The sequence below is a fragment of the Chlamydomonas reinhardtii genome, chromosome 9 (genome assembly GCF_000002595.2).
Source record: "Chlamydomonas reinhardtii strain CC-503 cw92 mt+ chromosome 9, whole genome shotgun sequence".
Taxonomy (NCBI): Eukaryota; Viridiplantae; Chlorophyta; class Chlorophyceae; order Chlamydomonadales; family Chlamydomonadaceae; genus Chlamydomonas; species Chlamydomonas reinhardtii.
This window is the reverse complement of record NC_057012.1, coordinates 3,216,062-3,236,842: the sequence shown is the minus strand read 5'-3', so window position 1 is coordinate 3,236,842 and position 20,781 is coordinate 3,216,062. Positions and strand designations below refer to the sequence as shown.

Genomic DNA, 20,781 nt, shown 5'->3' with positions numbered 1-20,781 from the left:
TCCCCCACCCTTGGTGGAGCGTAAATCGCACTGCCAAACAGCGTCCCAGCAGCACCATCGCGTGTTGTTACTCAGCAGCACGGCCACCACCGCACAGCAGACCAAGGGCATTGCCGCACCAACCCGCTCCGCCACCGCACATTCAAGTCCCTCACAGCTTCGGCGACACAACCCCCGCAGCTATGACGGCCGGCTCCTGGGCGGGCCCCACCATTCCATGCTGTGGCCTGGGCGGACGCAGGCACGCCCCCACCCCCAAGCCCGCAAACCCCATCAGCATCATTACTGTTGCGATGCGGCCTGCGACATCCGCGGCCGTGCGTGCCGCCGGCCACACCATGGACACAAGCGCACTCGAGCACAAGGCCGCTGCCGCCGCCAGCACCAACACGCAGGACTTGGCCATGACCTCTTCCGCCTTGTCAAAGGCTTCTGATGACCGCCATCCCAGCAGCCTGTGTCGGGCAGCCCGAAGAATGGGACAAGTAACAAGCTCAACTGGTTTCGGCGCAGGGGTCCCCAAGGTCACAGTCTGCCACGCACCCACACGACTGCACTGGATGCAAGACTGGACGCGCGCCCGCAGGACTTGCAACGGCTGGGCGGGCACCTGCCACCATTGAGCTCACCTGTGTGCTACTGACCGCATAATGTGCTTACGCAGGCTGGCGCTCCGCAAACACGAGCTCGCTCGCTAATGCATGCTTCCGATGGCCAGCAGTTAGAAACGACAGCAGCAATACATGTATATATACTGCTTGTAGCTTACGGTAAGTAAATTTACAGGAGGGGCACACGCAAGGCCGTTCGCGCTTCACTTGACATGCCGGTACACGTCTCCATCGGGCAGCAGCCATCGCCAACCGACGCACGAATCCCCTTGTGTTTACACGTCCGCCGCTTCTTGTCACTCGTCGCAGCATGACAAGCATGAGAGTGTTGAAGTGCGCTTGTCGCAGCGCACTCTGTCGTAATAACGCTCGCCGCACACGCCTGTTGACTGCTCAGGACTGCTAACAGGCCCCTGGCCGAAGCCAGGCCGATCTATAAACCATTCTCACACCACCGCCCACGCCACAGCACAGCGAGCATTGTTGCAGGTACCCCTTCCCCCTTGCATGCCTGCACATTGCCTGTGACAGATGCCGCAATGACATCCTCATTGCAATCCCCCAACCTGTGCCTCCTCATCTGCTGACAAACAGCGCACCAATGTCGTCCTTGGCATACCTCCGTCTCTGCCTCCTCCGCCCCCTACTGTCTGCACCTCCTCCGCCCCCCGCCGCTTCACAGCCCCTCCAGCCTCCCCACCAGCTGCGCCCAGGTCCGCCCCCACAGTTCCTCATCCTTGGCCCAGCTCGACAGACGCAGCCGGTGGCCCGACATGGCGGAACGCAGCGACTCCTCCAGGCGCTGCGTACGGGGTAGGTAGGAAATAGATAGGGATGAAGATTGCAAGTTGGCAATCTTGGGAGTACGATATCTTGTCAGGCCAGAACGATACAAAGGTGCAAACAGGTTGCAGTCCGAAGCTCAACCAGTAACATCCGAGCAGCCACATCGCAGGTCCGCCTGCTCTCAAGGAAGGGCACCGGCGCCCCGCTGCACGGCCGCTGCCCCACCTCACCCTCCCACCGCACCTGCACAGCGGACCGGTAGGCTCGCACGACGCAGCGGTGGCAGGGCGTGTCCAGCGCCACCAGCGGCGCCGGCACCGGCACCAGGGGCGTGCGGCCTGGGGCGCCTGCAAGAGAGAGTGGCGGGTATGGCGGGTGTGGCGGGTCCATATCGCTTCCTCAGTCAGCAAGCGTCCCATACACATGCACACACTAGGTGGCTAGGCGACAACCAGCAAGAAAGCAACTGCAAATCGACTCATACCCTGAAGGCGCAGCCCGCTCGGGGCGGCTTGCACGCACCCTAGCTCCCGCATAAGAGGCTGTGACGGCGCACTCACCCTCGGGCTTGGCTGATGCTGGCCGCTTGCCCGCCGGCGCCGGCTTGGAGGCCTTGGTGGGCGCCGCCGCCTCCACCTGCTGCGGCTGCGGCAGGCCGTGCGGCGGCTTCCCCTCCTCGTCCAGCCAGCCAAGGCTGACCAGGTCAAAGTTGCCTGAGCGCGCAGTCACACATACGGTAACCACAGTGTGAGAACAAAGAGTTGCTGTTGAACACGTAGTTGCGTGCGCACGTACCGGGACTCTGTTTGGCACGTTACGTTCCCTGCAACAAGAGGACGCTGCGACCCGCTGATCCCTGCTCCTCCTCACCTGCAGGCAACGCCCACTCCCCGGGAGAGTAAGGCCGGTCAGGCACTGGCGCCGCGTCCTTGCCCTTGCCGCCGGCCGCCGCCCCGGCCTTGGCACCCGCCGCGCCGGCCGCAGGCTTCGCGCCCGCGGCTGCGCCGGGCTTGCCGCCCTTTGCGTCCACCGGCGGCGGCGCCTCCACCTCGGCCTCGGCCTGAGCCAGCGCCAGCCGCAGCAGCTGCTTGGTGTCCTTGTGTGGGAGGTCGTACACCCACGAGTCGCTCTCACCAGGTGGTGGCAGGTCCTGCAGTGGGCATGAGAATCCGAAATTTGCGAGTAAGGGAGCGTCCGGGAGGGAGCGCGGTAAATAGGGGCTGCTGCCCGCGCATGCGTGGCCTGCCATGCCTCCTTCCCCTAGCCCCAGCATCCACAAGCGCCCCTGCCCATCCAACCCCACCCCATGCGAGTTGAATAAACTGCCCCACTCCACCCCACCCTTCTCCCTTCCCACCCCGACCCATCCCTCCCCACTCCCCCCCACCCCACCCAGTCTCCACCCGCGCCTCCGCCCACCTGCGGCATGAGGAAGGTGTCCAGCAGCGCCGCCAGCTGACTGCTCAGCCGCAGCAGGCGGCCCTGCAGCGCCGGCGCCTGCCGCCGCGCCATGTCCAGCACCTGGCCGCCGTAGGTGGACAGCAGCGCGGCGTGCGCGGCGGCGCGGTCGGACTCGGACGACTTGACCGCCGCCAGCTCCGGGCGCCTGGCGGGGCGAGGGGGTGGAAGGGGGGGGGGGCGGCGGCGATAAGGGCACGGAGGAGATGGAGCCGGAAGGTGTGGGGACGTTGCTTGGGACCGAGTCATCGTGACGAGCACCGCACTGAGGAACCAGGCCGCTGCCAGGCGCTCTGTCCGCCCGCCATAGTCCCACCCCACCCCGCCCCACTCAGGTTCGCATAACCTCCACCCGACCCACCTCCACCCAACCCATCCCTCCCGCCCTGCCCCCTCACCGTGCCGGCATCATCATGCCCGGGTGCAAGCTGCCCCGGTGCACCTCCACCAGCTTGAGCAGCGCGCCGCGCCGCCCCTCCAGCTCGCCCACCAGGCCCGCGTGCGCCGCCGCCAGCAGCCCCACCTCGTGCTCGCACAGCAGCGCCAGAGCCACCGCGGGCAGCCGCTCCAGAGAGCGGTAGCTGCGGATCACCTGCGCGTGGAGGAGGACATGAAGGAGGTGATGGAGCAGAGGGAGGATGAGGGAGGATGCGGGAGGATGTGGGAGGATGCGGGAGGATACGGGAGTGTTGGATGGTGGCAGGGGCTCGCGCGTGTTAGTGCCGAGGGCAGCAGCAGGCTCTCGCCTTGCGCGGCGTACCTCGCCAGGCTGGGGTGGGCTACCCTCGCGGGGTCTCTTTTAAGTGTATGTTGCGGTCTCTCGCACCCCTCGCGCGCTGTCCTGCTCTATTCTCCCCTCCAGCCCTCCAAATCCCCCCTCCAACCCCCCACACACCAGCGCACCTGAGTGCGCAGCTCCTTGACCGCCTCCGTGACGTAGCTCAGTGTCTGCTGCCGCAGCCCCTCCAGCACGGCGTCCGTGCCGCGCAGCAGCTCCTCCACAGCGGCCGGTATGCGCGCCGGGTAGCGGATGGGCCGAGCCTTGTCCTGGGGGGGGCGGGGGAGGGGAGAGGCGGCAGGAGTGGTGATGGGTTGGTTGGAATGCAGACAAAGGACAATGGCATATGACACATCGTCACGAGTTTAGTGCAGTCTCATGCGATGGCGGGAAGCAGCGCCCCGGGTGGTGATGCGCAACGTCTCATGGCATACGCGTGGCCGGGGCTTCTAGAAGCCGTCCGAGCCGGCCTGCCCGACTGCGCCCCTATACTCGGCACCTCGTCGCCCCACGGCTCTCACGCGCACGCCGCTCGCACCTTTGCGGCATAGTAGGTCTTGGCCACCGCCTCCGTCTCCTTCTTGCACGCGTCAATCACCGCCTCCACGTCCGTCGCCAGCTTCACCGGCGGGGCCTCCGCCGCCCCCGCGCCGGCCGCCGCCCCTGGTTTGCCGTTGCTGGGCGTGGTGGGCCGCTTGGCGCCCGCCAGGGTACTGCCGGGCCGGCCGCCGGGGCTGCCGCCGGCGGCGCCGCCGCCCATGGTTGCGAGCGCCTCTGGCGAACCCAGCGGCGGCGGCGGCGGATCCACGCCAGCGGCGTCCACTCGCAGGTCCACTGGCGGCGCCACCAGGCCGCTGGACTGCAGGAAGTCCAGGACCTGTGCACAACACGACACGACACCACACGACACGGCGGCAAATGAAGGGACGTGTGCAGGTTACCAGCTGTACTGGTCAAGCACGCACGGTCCCCGTTCTGATACACAGTCTGCACATTCGTTTGTGTAATCGCACCGCTTACGGCAACCACCGCGCAACCCACGTGCAACGCAAGCCCAGGCGCCCAGGGACTCCGCAGGCAACACAACGCCCAGACGACGCCCAACAGCTGATCAATGACGCAAACGCACCTTGGCCTGTCGCAGCAGCGCCTTCCGAAGCGAGTCCGCACATTCCAGGATCGCGCGACACCGCTCCAGCGGCGCCGCCGGCACCTCCGCTGGCGCCGGCTTCCCGCCGCTGCCGTCGCCACGCCGCCCCGGCGGCGAGCCGCCGCCGCCGCCGTTGGCGGTCCCGGGGCTGCCGCGCTGCATGCTGGCCGCGGAGGGCGAGCTACGCATGCCGGCTGGGCCGGCCATGGAGGCTGAAGAGCCCGGCGAGCGGCCGGGAGGCCCGCCGCCCACGGAGCCAGGTCGCGCGCTGCTGGCGACGGATGCGGCTCCTGGGGAGTCAGGCCGGCGGCCGTCGGCGCCCGGGGCGGGGCCGGAGCCGGAGACGCGGCGGCGGCGCGGCGGCGCGGCGGCGGCCTTGCGTCCATCCAGCAGCGCATCCAGCTGGTCCAGTTGGGCGGTGATGGCGGCGGCCGCGGCCTGAGGGTGGCGTGAAGAGGGCGCCATTATGATTGTGTGTGGGAGCCTAGCTACTGGGAATAGGTAGTCGCATTGGCACATGCTGCTAGGTAGGCCGCAGCAGCTTGGCGGGGCAGCAGAGGCAGTGCTCTCTCACCCAGACCCTCACAACCACTCAAGCCTGCCACGAGGCCACCTCTTGCTTATCTCCCTCACCACCAATCCCCTGCTGCCCCTTTCCCTTTCTCCTCCTCTCCTCCTCCTCCTCCTCCTCCCCCCACCTCCTCCTCTCCTCCTCCTCCTCCTCCTCCTCGCATCCTCCCCTCCTCCTCCTCCCATCCTCTTCCTCCCCCCCACCACCTCCTGCTCCTCCGCCTCCTCCTCACCTTGTTCCTGTCCAGCTCGCCCGCCGCCTTGCGCCGCGCGCCCTCCACCAGGCTGTCCATCTTCTCCAGCAGACCCATGTCCTCCAGGTGGCTCGGCACCAGACCCACCACCTCGGACAGCGAGGAGTCGGCCTGAGCCGCGTGGCAGTAGCAGCAGCAGTAGCAGTAGCAGTATCAGCGGTGGCGGCGGTAGCGATGGGGTTGTTTCGGTGTGTGTGTGGTGTCTCGGGGGCGTGGTGTGTTTACATGCAGAAAGGTCCGGCGGCAAGACAGGAATCCGACAAAGCGTAGCAGTCGCGCCTGCCCCTCTGCCGCGCAGCCCCGCTGCCCGCCTCGCTCACCTCTCCGGCCAGCGCCGCCCGGCTGGCCTCCAGGCGGCCCCGCTGCTCCGACCACGCCCGCTCCAGGTGCGCGTCAATGGCGGCCAGGCTGCGTTTGTAGGCGGCGGCGTTCTCGTCCGCGTACTTGCCGCCCGACTCGAATGTCTTGAGCTCGTCAGACTGCGGGCATGCGAGTTTGGGCGGGAATGCGCGTGAGTGGGTGCGTGCTGGAAAGGCAAACCGGAGGTTCCGCTCGTTTGTCGGGGTGTACTGCGGGGATCTATGTGCCAGGTTCCGGCAACCGCGCCTTTCCCAGCCCCAGCCGCGTCCCACAACGTAAGACATGCAGGCCCACGGCGCAGCCGCATACACACACCAGCACATCGCATACACTGTCTTTGCGCAATGTTTCCTTGTGCTCTTTAAACAAACCAGTACTGCGCGCGCTGGCCCACCTCGAACTTCCGGTTGGCATCCGTGATGCGTGCAATGGCGGCGTGCGTCTTCTCGCCCAGCTCCGCCACCCTGGCCGCCAGCTCCTTGTCCAGCCGCACACGCAGAGCCTCCGCCTCGCGCTGCCGGATGGCGATGGCCTTGCTGCTGAGGCACTGGCCCAGGAAGCCCTCCGTGGCGCGCAGGCGGCTGACGCCCTTGCGCGCTTCCGACTCCAGCGCGCGAAGGCCCTCCTCAAACGCCGCCTGTGCGGGCAGGCCAGAGGTCAGGAGATGCAGTCTTGCATCGGAGGCACACGGTGGCACGGAGCTTTGTGTGCATGAGCCACAGCCACTCTGTGTGACCGCGCCATTCGCTGGGGCCCCGAGCGGTATCTTGTTAGCATTCTGCACCCTGTGTCCAGCACCCCAGTCCTGCAGCACCAGCGCCGATCCGCTGCGCTCGCGTGCCCCCGCCCCGCCCCCCGCGTGAAAGCGCCTCCTGTTCCTTACTGTGAACGGCGGAAACGTTTGTCCCCTCGGCCTCCCCGGCCCCCGTCTGCTCACCGCCTGCGCCTTGACCGCTGTGCTCTGCGCCTTGAGGTGCAGCTCCACGCGCCGCCGCTGCGCCACCAGCTCCACACTGCGAGCCATGCGCACCTCCTCCTCGATGCGGCCGGCACGGGGCCTGTAGGTGTGGGCGAGCGTGTTTGTGTGTCAGGCGGTGAACGGATGGGGCTGGGCTAGCGAGCACCGCACAGGAGAAGGGTTGCAGACCGCAAGCTGGGCGCAACCTACGCGGCGTAGACTGCCGCCCTGGTCCCAGGTATGCATGCAACCGCCACCGCCGCACTCCGTAACCCCCACACGACAATGTCGGCCCTCTATTCTTGCGCATCCCCACCACAGCAGCTCCCTCACACATGGCCCCTCCCACCACACCCACACAGTGCTGCCCACTGGCCCCACCTGTGGTGCCTCAGCCAGCTGTCCAGCTCCTCCGTCAACGCCACCTCGCGCTCCGCCGACCAGTCCTCCGCCGCCTCCAGCGAGCGCTGGCAGAACGTCATCATATCGGACAGCAGGCCGGACTGCAGGGGGGGCGGGCGGGCGGGTGGGGGTTACATTCATGATTATTTACGAAGTGAAGCCGTAGCCAGGTATAGGCGGAGGGAGAGGGGAGCGGGGATAGGCATGGTGCTGACACGGGAGGGCGGGGGCGGGATCAGGGAGAGGAGGGATAGAAAGCGTGTGAGGATGGGGTCGCAGGCATAGCTCGGCACGGCAGAAGGGAAGCGTTGGGGCGAGGGTTGTTGCGCACAAGCTGAATGCAGTAAGAGCAAGCATACGGGATCGCAACAGATGATTGCATACTACGCACCTGGATGGACTCGATGGTCCGCCTCAGGATGTCCTCAGGCAGGGCGATGCTCCGGCACAGCGGCGTGCCCGCATTGCTGAGCGGGCTCTCCGCAGGAGGAGGCGTCGGCGTCGGCTCCGGCTCCGGAGGCGGCGGGGGCGGCGGCGGCGGCTCGGGCGGCGGCGCAGCTGCGCCCTTCTTCGCGCTCTTGGGAGGCGTCGCCGCCCGCCCTGACGCGGGCGCGGGCGGCGCCGCCGCCGCAGCCGCCGCCGCGGCGGCCGCTGCTGCCGCGGCCTCCTCTGCCGCCTGAGCCTCCTTGGCCTTCTTCTCCTCGTCCTCGGGATGAAGCAGGTGCTGCAGCATGTCGGTCACCAGGGCGAAGGAGCGGCCGTCGGGCAGCTTGATGTTGCCCAGCACCTGCTGCGGGCGGCGGGCAGCAGGAGGAGGGCAGGAGGCGGCGGCAGGGGCGGGGAAGGAGCGGGTTAATCAGGTACCGGGGCCTTGGTACTCGGCGGCAGTGCAGTATGAGGCAGATCCGGCATTCTGGGCTACAGACAGTCCCGGCTGAATCCAGAGGGCTGTTTAGCACGGCAGTAGAAGCTCCAAGCCAAGTGGCCCGAGGCTGGCGGCCGGCTGCTTCGCGGCGCGCGGTAGCCAGCTCTCACCTTCTTGCCGCCGCCGTTGAGCGCGGGCCAGCCGGCGGCGCCGGTCTGCGCCTTGCAGCCCAGCTGGTCGCAGAGGGAGACGTGGTAGGTGTCATTGGCGCCGCGCACCCGGGCGGGGTAGGCGCGGGCCAGGGCCGTCATGTCGCGGTGGAAGCCCCTGAGGCGGGTGGTTGTGACGGTGGCGGTTGTGACGGTGGTTGCGGTGGTGGTGGTAGTTGTGGTTGTGACGGTGGTGTTGGCGGATGCGGTGTTGGTGAAACGACACGTGAAAAGGCGTCGCTGGATGGGATCCCTATGCCTTGAGCGACATACGCGACCCCCAATGACCCAGCCCAAGCACAAACACCTGGACCCGCAACCCCCCACCTCAAGAACACTACCCACGCTGAGGCCCCGTGACGCACGCACCCCCCACCTGTAGCCCTCCTCAATGTCGTCCAGCCGCTTCAGCGCCTCCGCCACCCGCGCGTCCAGAGCCGCCTCGCCGCTGCCTCGCGTCACCGCCGCCACCGCCGCGTCCAGCGCCGCCTCGCGCTCCGCGTCCGCCGCGTTGAAGGCCTCCCGCGCCGCCTTGAGACCACCGCGCACCTCTGCAGGGCGGGGCCGACAAGGCGAGCCGGGTCGTCAGGAGCACGCAGCTCACTGTGGTGCTGTACAGTACTGTGCAGCGCCGCCTGCATCCACATCGCAGCGCCACTCCAACCTCCCCCCCAATGTTTGTATTGGGCATGGAAAGCTCTGTCCCCACCAAACCGCAGCCAGCCGACCCGCCCTCCCCTCCTGCAGCCACCGCCTCCCCAGTCCTCACCCGACTCGTCTGCGCCCGTGAGCTTGCGGTGCTCGTCAAACATGGCGCACAGCCGGTTCAGCCACGCTGACAGCGCCACGCTGACCGCCGCCCAGCCCGCCGCCTGCTCGTCCAGAAACGCCTCCGCCGCCGCCAGCACCTCCAGGGCCGCCGCCCGGCGCGCCGCCACCGCCTCGCCGGCGCTGCCCGCAACCAGTGCGTCGAGCTCCTCAGGGCGGTAGCCCTGGTACTCGCCCACCTCCTCGCGCAGGGCCGCCAGCAGCGCGGCGGCGCGCGAGTCGAGGGCGTCCTCGGCGGCGCGCAGGGATGCCAGCATCTGCTGCCGCTCCTGTGGGCGAGAGGAAGATAGAGATGGAAAGGCGCGGAATCGGAGGAGGATGAGGAGAGGTCGGGGAAGGCGAAGGTGTGTGTAGTGAGGGTGCGGCGCAGGGATGGACGGAGAGCAGTGCTTGCACCGCCCCGTCCACACGGTGGTTGTGCGGAGCCCTACTATCCTACTGCTTTACACCAGCCGCTGCCGCTGCTCACCCGGGCCCAAGCCGCGTCCAGTGCGGTGGCGTCGGCCGTCCAGCCCGCCACCTTCTTGGCGGACAGGTGCGGCGGCGTGACGGCGCCCGCCCGCGCCCAGTGCGCCGCCAGCCCCGACAGCACCCCCGCCTGACGGTCGCGCAGGTTGCCAAAGGCCGCCAGCCGGTCCGCCGGTTCCGCGAACTCGGGGCTCCTGTTGCATGGGGCGTGAGGTGTTGTGCATGCAGCCATGGTGCTAAACATCATACGACCCCATCCATATCAGCTCTTCACTCCACCGCTGCCCCTCCACCCCTTCGTCTGCCCGTGCAATGCCCTTCTATGCTCTCAGACGCCCCGCGCCCAGCCCGCTCCCAGCTGCTCGCCCCCTCACCTGATGCGATCCACAAACACCTTGATGGCGTGCTGTGTGCGTAGTGTGCGCCACTTGCGGTACCCCTCCGTCCAGGCCGCCCGCCGAGCCCGCTCCGCCTCCACCTCCGCAACTTGCAGCCGGTGAACCACATCCGCGTACGCGCGTCTGCACGTGGCCGCCAAGGGAGGCCCCAGCGTCCATGAAAGACGGGCTACCTGATAATGCTGAAGCGCCGGCCCGGGTGGGTTCCCTGCACCCCTTCCACACTCCAAACTCTCATGCCAGCGTGGATCCCTGCTACCATGGGGTGCAGATGACTAGCAGCCTTAGCCGCGCCCTTGGGACTGTTGCAAACAGTCCCACAGGCCCTCACACACGCGCGCCCACCTGTTCTCCAGGATGGCCACGTTCAGCGCCATGGCCTCCTTCTCCACCAGCCGCTCCACCTCGCCCTCGCTCACCACCGCCGCCTCGTTGAGGTCAGCGCACAGAGACACCAGCGCAGCCTCCACAGTCTGCGGACCGCCGTGGCCGTGACGAGGAGCGGGAGCGGGGTTGCGATTTCAGCAGACCGCAGCTTGCAGCCCTTCGCTAGCAATGTGGATAGCACTTCGCGGTTGCTTTGTCCGGTGTTTGCTGCGACCCTTCATCCCTGCCCGCGCACCTCTCGCCGGTGCTCCTCTGCCGCCTCCAGGGCTGCCGCGCACTCCTCGATCCAGCGCGCTCGCTGCGGAATACGCTGAGCCACGCAGTCCCACACCTGCGGCCGGATCCAGATACCAGGGGCACATAGCGCAGGCCCATTGTGTACTCCGTCCGTGCCGTCGCCGTGCGCCCCAACCACAGCGCCCCGGGCTAGACCGCCACACCAGCCAGCTAGGCAACAACCCACATGTCTGTTGCCCTGATCCCTCTACACCGCTTCCCGCCGCCTGCCGCCGCGCACCTTCACCAGCCCCAGCCCAGTCCTGGCTCTGCCCTCCTCTTGCGGCCTCTGTCCCCACCTCGTTTGCTTGGGTGAGCTACCCCTCCCCGCCCGCTCCCCCCTCCTCCCCTTGCGGCCGCTGTTCCCACGTGCCCACCTGGTGCACCTCCTGCTCCGTGAGCCGCATGACCTTGTCATCATCCAGGGCGCCCATGTCCTCCGCAATGCCTGCGTCGTCAGCAGCCAGCTGGCTCTGGAAGTCGGCGGCAGCTGCAGCCACCGCCGCCTCCAGCTCCGCCCGCGCGTCGTCCCGTGTGCTCACAAACGAGTCCAACGCCTGAATTGGAGTGGAGCGGAGTGGTGTGAGCGTTGTGCGAGGGTCATGTCGAGGCGGGAAACAATTTCTCGCCTGCGCTTTAAACACCCAGCACTTGGTGCCGGGTCTCCTTCCCCTCCTTCCATTCCCCTCCTTTGCCCCCCCCCCCCACACACTCCGGACCACCTTCTTGGGCTCGGGCCCCAATAATCCTTCACCTGCCCTTGGCACCAGCCTACGCCTCCCTCTTGCTTCTTCGCTTCCTCCGCCTACTCCTCTCCCTCCGCCATACGCCCACCCGGTACCCCCGCCCCCCCTCTAGCTTCTCTCTCCCCCCCCCCACCTGCTTGTGCCGCTCCATCTGCTCCTCCATCATGGACTTCACGTTGTCCAACGTCACCTTGCCGCCAGGCCGCGGCCGCCCATCAGGCAGCAGAGACGCCACCTCCGCGCCAGGCTTGCCAAAGATGGTCGTGTCGGAGCGGGGCGGGTGCCGTACCTGCGGTGCGCAGGCGCGGTGGCCGCCAGGCGCGCGATGAGAGGTGAGTCGGCGGCGGCGCAAAAGGGCGAACTAAGAGGGCCCCGTGTTCGTGCCTGGCACAGCCGGTGCGTGCGGCGAAACCCGCGGCCACCCTGCGCCCGGCTCTGCTTACCCACCTCCAGCGCCGGTAGATACTCGCGCGCGGCTTTCATCTTGGCCGCCACGGTGCTGCCGTACCGGTCCTTCCGGATCTGTGCGCCACACGTGTTAATTTTCACGATGGATGCGTTGAACCATTTGCCGCCAAGCGGCGCAGGTGATACTGGCACGCGCGCTCGTAGCGCGCGGCGAATGCAAACACAGGGGCGTGTGCCGCAGTCCCTACCGCCGCTCACACGCACCCCTACCCAGTGCCCACGTCCCCTGACCGCCATGGCGAGTCACCCCGCCGGCATCGATGCACACCCTCACCGTCTCTGCTGTCTCCAGGGCTGAGAGCAGCGCCTGCCCTGGTGTTTTCGTGTCGTTGAAGACATCTGCCGCGGCCTCCCGCAGCGACGCCCTCGCCACGGTTTTCTTTTCCCAGTCCATACTTGCTGAGGCCGCTTAAACGTTCCGCTGGAGTTTTTCGGCTGCCAAAATGCTGACGCGAGACGCCAACCCAAGCGCACAATGTCACCCGCAAAACGGCCGGTTTGATGTCACGCAAGCGTTCGAGGTTCTTCTCAATGGTCAACTTAGATGCAAGTGATAGGCCAGGGACTTTGCGCCCTGGCCCACACTGCAGAGTCCAGCATCAATGTCCTATGTCACCTTAGCCTCTCCTTCAATTTCAGATTTGTTCGTATGATTGTAAATAATGCTTTCGAGTCACTGTCTTTCAAGAACTATGGCTTCGAAGCTGGATAGCTGAAAGCTGGTGTAAGGCTTCAACAGTAAATGTCCATAGTAATCAGTAGCAAGATAGCTGGGCTTCAACTAAGCTCTTCCAAAGGAAAGCTGGTTTGAGAATGAACGCATCGGTTCCATGCTAAACTTCTTCCAAGCGCTCGTGTCGCTTGCCTCATAGCCAGTTATACAGTATACCTTGCATGCACAACTAGACATGAAGGCCTGTAAAGCATGGCAGCACGCAAGAAAACTTGTCGAGCACGGTTCGCCTTGATCCTGCTATTTTTCGTTGCGCCGCTCGCTGTTAAGACTCAATGGACATTGCATAGGTCTCGCGACCACTATGGCGGCATCCGTCACTCGGGCCCGCTCAGTAGAGTCGCAACAGTTGGAAACAGCTTTCTGCGCGGGCTGCGCAGTAGTAAAGAAGGGAAGGAGGCAGCGCGATATTGCAAAACGGGAGACTTCACAGAGTTGTATGAGACGATAGAGCAGGACCTGCGGCCGTGGAAGGAGACGGGCTTCACCGTGTCGCTCATGGACTGGGTGCTGAGCGGGTTTACCAAGTACCCGCTGCGGAGGTGAGGGCGGCGACTAGCGGGAAGGGCGGCACCTGCATGGATCCGGCCCGTGAGACCTCCAACCGTACATATGTTGCTCTCCTCCCTTGCCACCATAGCAAGGGCGTGGGCGTGGCGTTCGTGGACGGTACGCCCCACCTCATCACGCCGCCTGCGCTCTTCAACACGGTGGGGCACCACAAGGTGCGGCTGCCGGGCCGGGCCAAACGCTTTCCGCTGTGCATGCACGGCCACGGCGTGCCAGCAATCCCGCCCATGAACACGCACTGCCCTGCCTAGCTGCCACGCTCAGGTTCCTGCGCTTCACCATCCTGCATCCCAACTACGGTGCTTGCCCTTCCCATCAGCTTCGCACTCCCCCCGCCCCCCGCTTCACTCCCCCCTGCGCGCAGCGCCTGATCACGGGCTATCTAGAACTCATGCTGCAGCTCTCGAAAACATTCGGCGACCAGATCCCGGACGTGGAGTTCATCGTGACCACCGGCGACGAGCCGTCCACGCTGCTGCACCACTACGCCAACGGCTCTGACCCGGAGCGGCTGCCGGCGGTGCTGCGCTTCTGCAAGAGCGACCGCAGCCACGCCGACATCCTGGTGCCGGACGTGCACTTCCACATGCGCAACTTCACCAGCAAGTGGGTGCATTTTTTTGTGTATGTTTTGTGTGTGTGTGTGTGTGTGTGTGTGTGTGTGTGTGTGTGTGTGTGTGTGCGCGCGCGTGTGTGTGTGTGTGTGTGTGTGTGTGGGTGTGTGTGTGGGTGTGTGTGTGTGTGTGTGTTTGGTTGTGATGCGTGTTTGGGTGATATGCGAGGGTGTGTGGGAGTGATGATGTCAGTGACAGTGGTCGGGCGCGGAACGGTGTGCATGCTGCAGGTTGCAGGGACTGCGGCTGTTGTACAGCCTGCAGGATGATTGGAAAACAATCCCCCAGTCGCCTTTTTGCATTGGGTTCGGTACAGTTTTGGCTGGTATCTTAACCTTCCCCCCCCGCGCATTGCCCGTGTGGCCACAGCCTGCTGTCGCACGCGGATGACTTCACGAGCGAATGGCCTTGGGAGAAAAAGCAGCCCGTGCTGTTCGGCAGGTGCGGTTGGGATGACACGAAGCATCTGCAAGGTGGCACGCATCTGCTCCTGCTGTATGCAACGATGTGATGAGGGCATCACCCTGTGCGTGTGTGTGTGCGTGTGTGTTCCAATGGCCGTCGTACAGGTTCTCGCCGTACAAGCGTGCCGTCAGTATGCGGGCGCCAGAGCTCTTCCGTTCCGGCAAGAATGGCAAGAACATTTGCAAGTACGTCGAGGATTCAGCGCAGCAGTGCAGGGCGCACGGTTGGGTTCCTGAAAGCGCTGACGGCGCTGAGAGTATTCCTGTCCTTTGTGCGTGTAGACCGAGCCGCGACTTGTGTGTGACAGCGCCCAGCCCCGCCGTCTCCAACTTACTTGCCTATCTGCTGACCCCACACGGCGTACCGCCACAGGACGGCGGGTCCGGACCTGTGGTTTTGTGACGTGCGCAAGCACTTCATTTGGGAGTGGGCGCGGGGCGCCAACCGCTCCGGGCTGCCGGTGGACGTGGCGCAGCAGGTGCGGAGGAGGGGACACGGGTTGCGGACTGGGGCCTGCAGGCTGCGGAGTGAGGGCTGGGTGCTGGGTGCTGGGTGCTGGGTGCTGGGGACTGGGGACTGGGAGCTGTGGACGGAGGTCGCCAGTTCCGACTCTTGTGAGTGTAATCGAGGGGCGGAAGGCGAGGGAAGCGGCTGTGGCGCGAACTGTACGTGGTGCTTGGCGTGCTGCAGTACGTGAACGTGAACCTGCATGTGGCTGCGTCGTGCTTGCCTGACACGTTCACGCCCCCACTTCCCCCCGCTTCCTCCCCCCGCGCCCCCCAGCCCAAGCGCGACATGTCCTACCACGCCTCCAACAAGTGGCTGCTGCACCTGGACGGCCAGACCTGCAGCTCGCGCCTGGAGCAGCTGCTGGTGCTGGGCAGCCTGGTGCTCAAGGAGGAGAGCGGTGCGGCCGCAGGCAGTGGGCCTGAAGGCGGGGGATGTGTCCTCGGATGGAGCCAATGCTGATGACGTGCACCCAGCTGGCCACGGCGGGGCGGGGGGCGGGGGTTACGGCAGCGTGCAACTTGGGCTCCGCCCCGCATGCCTGCCATCAGATGTGTACAGTGAGCATGTGTCTCATTGTGTGCGTCATGTGTGTGCGTTAGCATGCGTTCATGCGCCCATCCGCCTGGACCTGCAGGATACCGCGCCTTCTTCCACCACCTCATTAAGCCCCACGAGCACTACCTGCCCTTCTGGAAAACGTCCCCAGAGGTGCGTGGCGTGGGCTGGCTGAGGGCGGCCTGTCCTTGCTTCTTACTAAGCACGCAGACTGCCAGTTCAGTGCGAATGCGCGTACCGGTACAGCGTTGCAATTGTATTGTACCTGTGCGCATGCTCGTGGCCTTTGGCTCGCGCCTCTGCAGGAGGCGGCAGACGCGATCAACTGGGCGAAGGAGAACGACGGCAAGGCGTCGGAAATGGCGGCGGCGGCGCAGGCGGTGGCCAAACGCTACCTGCACAACAAGGCGATTATGTGCTACTGGCTGACATTGCTGCAGGTGGGTTGGTGCAGGGATTGAAACTGTGCTGCCATGCGCAAGCGTCCCAACTCCATTATTCCTATCCAGTATGCTGTATGTGTTAAAGCTACGTGCATGCGCAGCTGATGCAGACGGCGTTGATTGAATGCAGGAGATGTCAAAGCTGCAGCGGTACCGCACGGGGCCGGACGCGGGAGACCGCAAGTACCCCACCTGGGTGCCGGTGGCAGACTACATGGACAAGGAGGGGAGAGAGGAGCTTGCGAAGCACCACATGAGTGTGAGTCGGGCCACGATGCTACGGTTGGGAACCGGGGCCCAGATCTGAAGAGAAACCCTAATATAGTGGAATTGGTTGCAGCAATGTCCGCGGAGTGTGCCGGGATTGTCTGGGCGGGAAAGCGGATGCAGGACATGCAGTCATATAAGCCTGTGAGAGCCGGCTTGCTGGCATTCCCAGCGGTACCCGTTCTTATTGCTGAGCTGGTTTTAGACGTGCCTAACCTTGCTGACCATACGGCGTTTTGCTCCTGGCTCACATGCCACTCCCATGCTACTCCTATGCAGGCCATGGAGTTCTGGACATGAGTGGAGCTCAGCAGCAGCTGGCAGGCCTAGCAGGGCGCGGGTGGGGCTGCCGGCGCACGCAACGTGCTCGGAGAGTCCGAGTTGTCATAACATCAGCACGTTTCCGCGTTGTAGTAGTTGGAGCGGCATGACGCTATAGCAGCTTGCAAGTTATTTGACATGGTCAGGTTGCGACATGTGGACATGGGAATTGCGACATACGACATTGCGACATAACGCACATACTGCCCAAACGCCTCCAAACCCGCCAAACATATTGTGCATGCATTTAATATGCCTCTGGTAAGGGTGGAACGCTGTGGCACACAACAAAACGTGTCACGGTTGCCACGGTGGTGGTGGCGTGGCGTAGGGTGCGGCCAGTGGGAGGAGCTTGTGGCTACGCTAGCGCAATACACCGCCGCAAAGCTGGGAGATGTTACTTAAATGGGCTCTAGGACGCGTAGCTATGCAAATGTGGGCGAGTCTTGGTATGTCGCAATGTTATATGTCGCATTTCACATGTCGACATGTCGCAACCTGACCATGTCAAATAATGTGCACACAGCCATACTGCGGTCCTGGGGCGGGATGCGGCGTTATCTGCGTGCGATGCATATGATAGGCGCGATCTTGATGAGGGAGACGGGGAGTACGTGAACCAACGGACGAGGACGGCACTGCAATGAATGCGTGTATCCAGTTACAGTGAGGGACTGGCGGTCTGGCGCATTGAAGGCCATACAATTCATCAGCTTCGGAAGGCGAGCATGTTGAGAGAGGGGATGCTCCATTCGTGTTATCGTGTGCCATATCGGTGCACGGCAGGCGAGGGGTTAGAACGTAACAGTTGACAATATGAATGGCCTGAGTCTCAGATGCTGGCATGAAACAATATGCCGTACCGTACAATTATAGAATCCTGTCCGGCACGGCGGGTCGGGATGCTTTGAAACGTTGCCAGCGCACTGGTATCACCTGATTAATGTCCAGGACTACGTCAATGCTATGCCATTCCATGCAAGCTCAGGTCCGATGCCGCACGTGCCATCCTAGCTGTACGTAAACTGTCGATCAGCAATTATCTACATGCACGGTGCATAAGGTGCCAATACATCCCCACCGTGGGGAACACCCAGCTACATGCAGCCCAGGCATGGCAGGGCGGCAGAGCTTGCGAGAGTTGCGGCGCTGCAGCCCTTCACATAAGTGCCGTTGTATCTACAATGCTACTTCAGGACCCTAGGCGCGCACCCGCGTGGTCCGTGCGGTCCGCCGGCGGCTCGCCAGGGGCTCATCAGCCTTCCCCGTCGCCACCGCCTCCTTCGCCGCTGCCTTCAGCTGCTTTGCCTTTTCCTCTGCCGCCTCCGCCTTGCGGCCCCCGCGGCGCCGCTTCAGCAGCGGCACATCCAGGCCGTCCGCCTCCGCCGCCTGCTGCCCATCCGAACCCGTACCAGCCTCGGCCGCCTCCGCCTCCAGCTCCACACCCGCCTCCACTCCGCCCTCCAGCTGGGCCCCGCGTGGGCTGCTGCTGGGCTCCGGCTGCGTGTGCGCCTCATCTGCGCCCTCCTCCTCGCCCTCCTCCTCTCCCTCCTCCGCGCCCGCCTCCGCCGTTGGCTCCACAGCCGCCTTGCGCTTGCGGCTGCGCTTCTCGCCCTCCTCCTCTGCCTTGGCCCGAACCTCCTGCTCCGCCTCCTCAACGGTGGCCTCCTTTGCCTTCATCTCCACCTCCGCCTTGCCTGCCTGCTGCGCCGCCTCCGCCGTGCCGGCCTTGCCCTTTGCCTGCACCTCCCTCTTCTTGCCAGCGCGCGCCGTCTTGCGGCCCTTGGACTTGGACTTGGCTGCGGCCCTGGTCTTGATCGCGGCCACCTCCGCCGGCGACATGGCCAGTGTCAGCGCCTGCAGAGCAGCGCGCAGCGTTCATACAAGTGCTGGTGCAACACACGGTACGATATTCCGACACGCCAACTGGATCGCAGCATGCGTATTTGATCTGGCCGGTTTGCGCGGCGCAGACAGTGCATCATCAGCCACGTGCCAACCCCGACACCTCATCTGCATCATTGGCGCCTATGCCCTGGGACACCCCCGGACACCCCCCACCTGTAGCCAGTGCGCCACGCTCTTGTAGCCCAGGCGCTTGGCATCATGAATGCTGCGAGCAGGGCAGGGAGGCACCGCCAAGCTCAAGATGGCTGGCGGACAGCATCACCCGACGTGGCACGGGTTAAAGTGTGCGCACATGTACGAGACCAGGCCAGAGGTCAATGGTTGACACCACAGTATTGCTGCAGTTGCCGGTGATAGCGCAATACGCGAGAAGAGGCGCTCATCGGCGCCCGCACATTCACTCACGCAATGCCAGTCTCCTTCTTGCCGGCGGCCTGCATGCAGAATGAGCTGCGCAGAAGAGGAAGGCGAAGAAAGCCAAGGTTAGCGGTAGAAGCGGGAGGCGGGATCATGGCGGAGGGGTGTCAACGTCCAGGACAGCCCTCAACAATCACAGCAGGCGCACTGCCAAGAGGCTACAGCCCAATTCTCGCGTTACCGTTCGCTTCCCGTGCCCCAATCTGCACACCTGTTGCAGAACCAGCCGTGCTTCTCCCAGGGTCCGTGCTCCTCCTCGTAGCAATGCGCGCAGATCCAGTTGGGGTCGGCTCGCACCTCCTCCAGCTCCAGACCGTACCTGAAGGGGGGGGGGGTGTTGAACAGCGTAGGAGCGGTGATGGTGGTGGGAAGGAGAGGGAGCAGAGTAAGGTGAGAAGCGGTATGCGCTGTCCGCCCAATCTAGCACATCCTAGCCTGCAACCGGGCCTGCAAACAGGCACAACCCCACCCTCAATCACTTGTTAAGCCGCAACCCGACACGTCCCCACCTGCAGTCGAGGCAGGCGCGGCAGAACATGCCAGTTGAAGACATGCACCGGCTGCACATGGACTTGCCGATGCACTCCGCCTCGCCATCCAGGTGGGCACAGCGCGGGCAGTCCTCCTCGCCGCACAGCTTCTTTTGGCGGCAGAAATGGCAGCAGATGCCTGCGGGTTGGAACAAAGCCAGGGCAGGTGGCATGCGTGGTATTCAGTGGCGCCCTCTATCGACAGGGGCCATGGCGCCACGGGGTCATGTCAAAGTGTCAAACCTTGCCAACCCCACCCAACAGTCTCGGCGCCGCGCAACGCAGCCCCTCCACCCCACATGACGAGGCGCTGCTAGCTCAGCTGGCTCAGCTGGGTGGCCTCACCTAGATGCGCGTACAGTGTGCCGCGCGACTTGCTGGAGGTGCGGATGCGGTTCACCTCCGCCAGCTGCTCATCACTCAGGTCCTGGGCGCCACGGCCCGCGCGCAGCCGCAGGTCGTTGTTGCCTGTGTGTGTGTGTGTGTGTGTGTGTGTGTGTGTGTGTGTGTGTGTGTGTGTGTGTGTGTAAGGCGCGGAGCAGATGTATGAAGACCTGGCTGTACAACATAGTTTAACGGAAACGCGAGATGAATGCCGGGTTCGCACTGTCCCCCTCCATACTCGTAAGCAGGATATCCAACCTGCGGTTTGCGCTCCCGCAAATTCCACCCCTCCCCCTGGCGACGGCACTCACCAACCAGGTCCATCAGCCCATCATCGTTGACACCCTCGCCGCTGCCCTCCTGGCCGTCCTCAGCCCTACGTATCGGCATGCCGTTGTCGTCAAGCTCGACCTGTGCGCATGCGCACATGACATCATGGCCCCTTAACAACATGCCTTTGCGTCGGGGCGTCGGGGCGCGAGACGCGCCTGCCCCCCGCTATGCACCATAAGCCCCCTGCGCAAGGCCTGGCATGTCGACATGCACACAGGAAGTGCACTGCGGCCGGCCTGGTGTTGCATGGCGCTGCACAGCCCTCCTCACCATATCCGGAGCAGCGGCCCCGGCGATGCGGCCGCTGCGGCGTTGCGGCAGAATGGCCGTGGGTGCGGCTGGCGCACGCGGCTTGCGGGGCTTCGACGCTGGCCCTGGGTTGGCCTCAGCCGCTGCAGCCGCCCGGGCGCTTGCGACCGCATCCGTGACTCCAAGGGAAGCTGCGTTTATTTCCATTGTTATAATGAGTGCATGTGGAATTGTAGCAAATACTCACCGAGCATGGCCTGGTTCTTCGCCATGCGCTCGCGGCGCTCCTTGTCGAGGTCCAAATCGTCAGTATTCGTCATCGTAACAATGTGATGCTGCCTACTGCCGAAAAGCAGCGTTCCTCATCGGCCCTATGCGCATGCACGCGGAAAAGGAAAAGAGCGCCAAGCTGCCAGCGACTGACTGAAGCTACAGGGTGCAGGTCTACTTGGTTTGCCAGATAGGCGACATATGCATAGTGGGCTGGAGGTCAAAGCATGTGCGAGTCTT

The 20,781-nt window shown here is 64.6% G+C and overlaps 3 protein-coding genes across 3 annotated transcripts; 1 reads left to right on the top strand and 2 right to left on the bottom strand.

Annotated features, from left to right (window-relative positions):
• Nucleotide 1: 1 nt before the first annotated feature.
• Nucleotides 2-12,743, bottom strand: CHLRE_09g387689v5 (uncharacterized protein). The gene is made up of 27 exons (XM_043065443.1): nt 12,247-12,743; nt 11,952-12,026; nt 11,638-11,793; nt 11,136-11,315; nt 10,718-10,813; nt 10,441-10,568; nt 10,072-10,218; nt 9,699-9,891; nt 9,171-9,498; nt 8,778-8,952; nt 8,363-8,519; nt 7,719-8,117; nt 7,307-7,428; nt 6,905-7,025; nt 6,362-6,604; nt 5,928-6,086; nt 5,587-5,718; nt 4,763-5,221; nt 4,172-4,510; nt 3,759-3,902; nt 3,254-3,447; nt 2,817-3,003; nt 2,268-2,547; nt 1,958-2,110; nt 1,641-1,744; nt 630-1,413; nt 2-455 (listed from the first exon to the last, which is right to left on the bottom strand). Exons 1-26 carry the CDS (start codon nt 12,364-12,366, stop codon nt 1,288-1,290), a joined length of 4,917 nt encoding a protein of 1,638 aa, XP_042921080.1. The 5' UTR covers nt 12,367-12,743; the 3' UTR covers nt 2-455; nt 630-1,287.
• A 110-nt stretch (nt 12,744-12,853) lies between these two features.
• On the top strand, nt 12,854-17,049 carry CHLRE_09g387652v5 (uncharacterized protein). Its single transcript, XM_043065442.1, has 11 exons — nt 12,854-13,247; nt 13,346-13,430; nt 13,640-13,881; nt 14,259-14,330; nt 14,459-14,539; nt 14,727-14,832; nt 15,138-15,261; nt 15,499-15,572; nt 15,725-15,859; nt 15,993-16,121; nt 16,409-17,049. The coding sequence occupies exons 1-11, from the start codon at nt 13,204-13,206 to the stop codon at nt 16,427-16,429; spliced, it is 1,113 nt and encodes a 370-aa protein (XP_042921079.1). The 5' UTR covers nt 12,854-13,203; the 3' UTR covers nt 16,430-17,049.
• A 2-nt stretch (nt 17,050-17,051) lies between these two features.
• On the bottom strand, nt 17,052-20,733 carry CHLRE_09g387615v5 (uncharacterized protein). Its single transcript, XM_043065440.1, has 9 exons — nt 20,519-20,733; nt 20,293-20,462; nt 20,001-20,100; nt 19,651-19,773; nt 19,285-19,444; nt 18,987-19,094; nt 18,764-18,808; nt 18,512-18,563; nt 17,052-18,307 (listed from the first exon to the last, which is right to left on the bottom strand). Exons 1-9 carry the CDS (start codon nt 20,589-20,591, stop codon nt 17,651-17,653), a joined length of 1,488 nt encoding a protein of 495 aa, XP_042921078.1. The 5' UTR covers nt 20,592-20,733; the 3' UTR covers nt 17,052-17,650.
• Nucleotides 20,734-20,781: the final 48 nt, after the last annotated feature.

Excerpts from the sequence above, each read along its gene's own strand:
- CHLRE_09g387652v5 (XM_043065442.1), top strand. The coding sequence starts at position 13,204 with ATGGACTGGGTGCTGAGCGGGTTTACCAAGTACCCGCTGCGGAG. Across the intron at positions 14,833-15,137 it reads CGGTGGACGTGGCGCAGCAG|CCCAAGCGCGACATGTCCTA; the intron begins GTGCGGAGGAGG and ends CGCGCCCCCCAG. Across the intron at positions 15,262-15,498 it reads GGTGCTCAAGGAGGAGAGCG|GATACCGCGCCTTCTTCCAC; the intron begins GTGCGGCCGCAG and ends CTGGACCTGCAG.
- CHLRE_09g387615v5 (XM_043065440.1), bottom strand. The coding sequence starts at position 20,591 with ATGACGAATACTGACGATTTGGACCTCGACAAGGAGCGCCGCGAGCGC. Across the intron at positions 20,101-20,292 it reads GGGCCGCTGCTCCGGATATG|GTCGAGCTTGACGACAACGG; the intron begins GTGAGGAGGGCT and ends GCATGCGCACAG. Across the intron at positions 18,564-18,763 it reads AAGAAGGAGACTGGCATTGC|CATTCATGATGCCAAGCGCC; the intron begins GTGAGTGAATGT and ends CCCTGCTCGCAG.
- CHLRE_09g387689v5 (XM_043065443.1), bottom strand. The coding sequence starts at position 12,366 with ATGGACTGGGAAAAGAAAACCGTGGCGAGGGCGTCGCTGCGGGAGGCC. Across the intron at positions 10,814-11,135 it reads CGGAGCAGGAGGTGCACCAG|GTGTGGGACTGCGTGGCTCA; the intron begins GTGGGCACGTGG and ends ATCCGGCCGCAG. Across the intron at positions 1,414-1,640 it reads CCTACCGGTCCGCTGTGCAG|CGCCTGGAGGAGTCGCTGCG; the intron begins GTGCGGTGGGAG and ends CCCCGTACGCAG.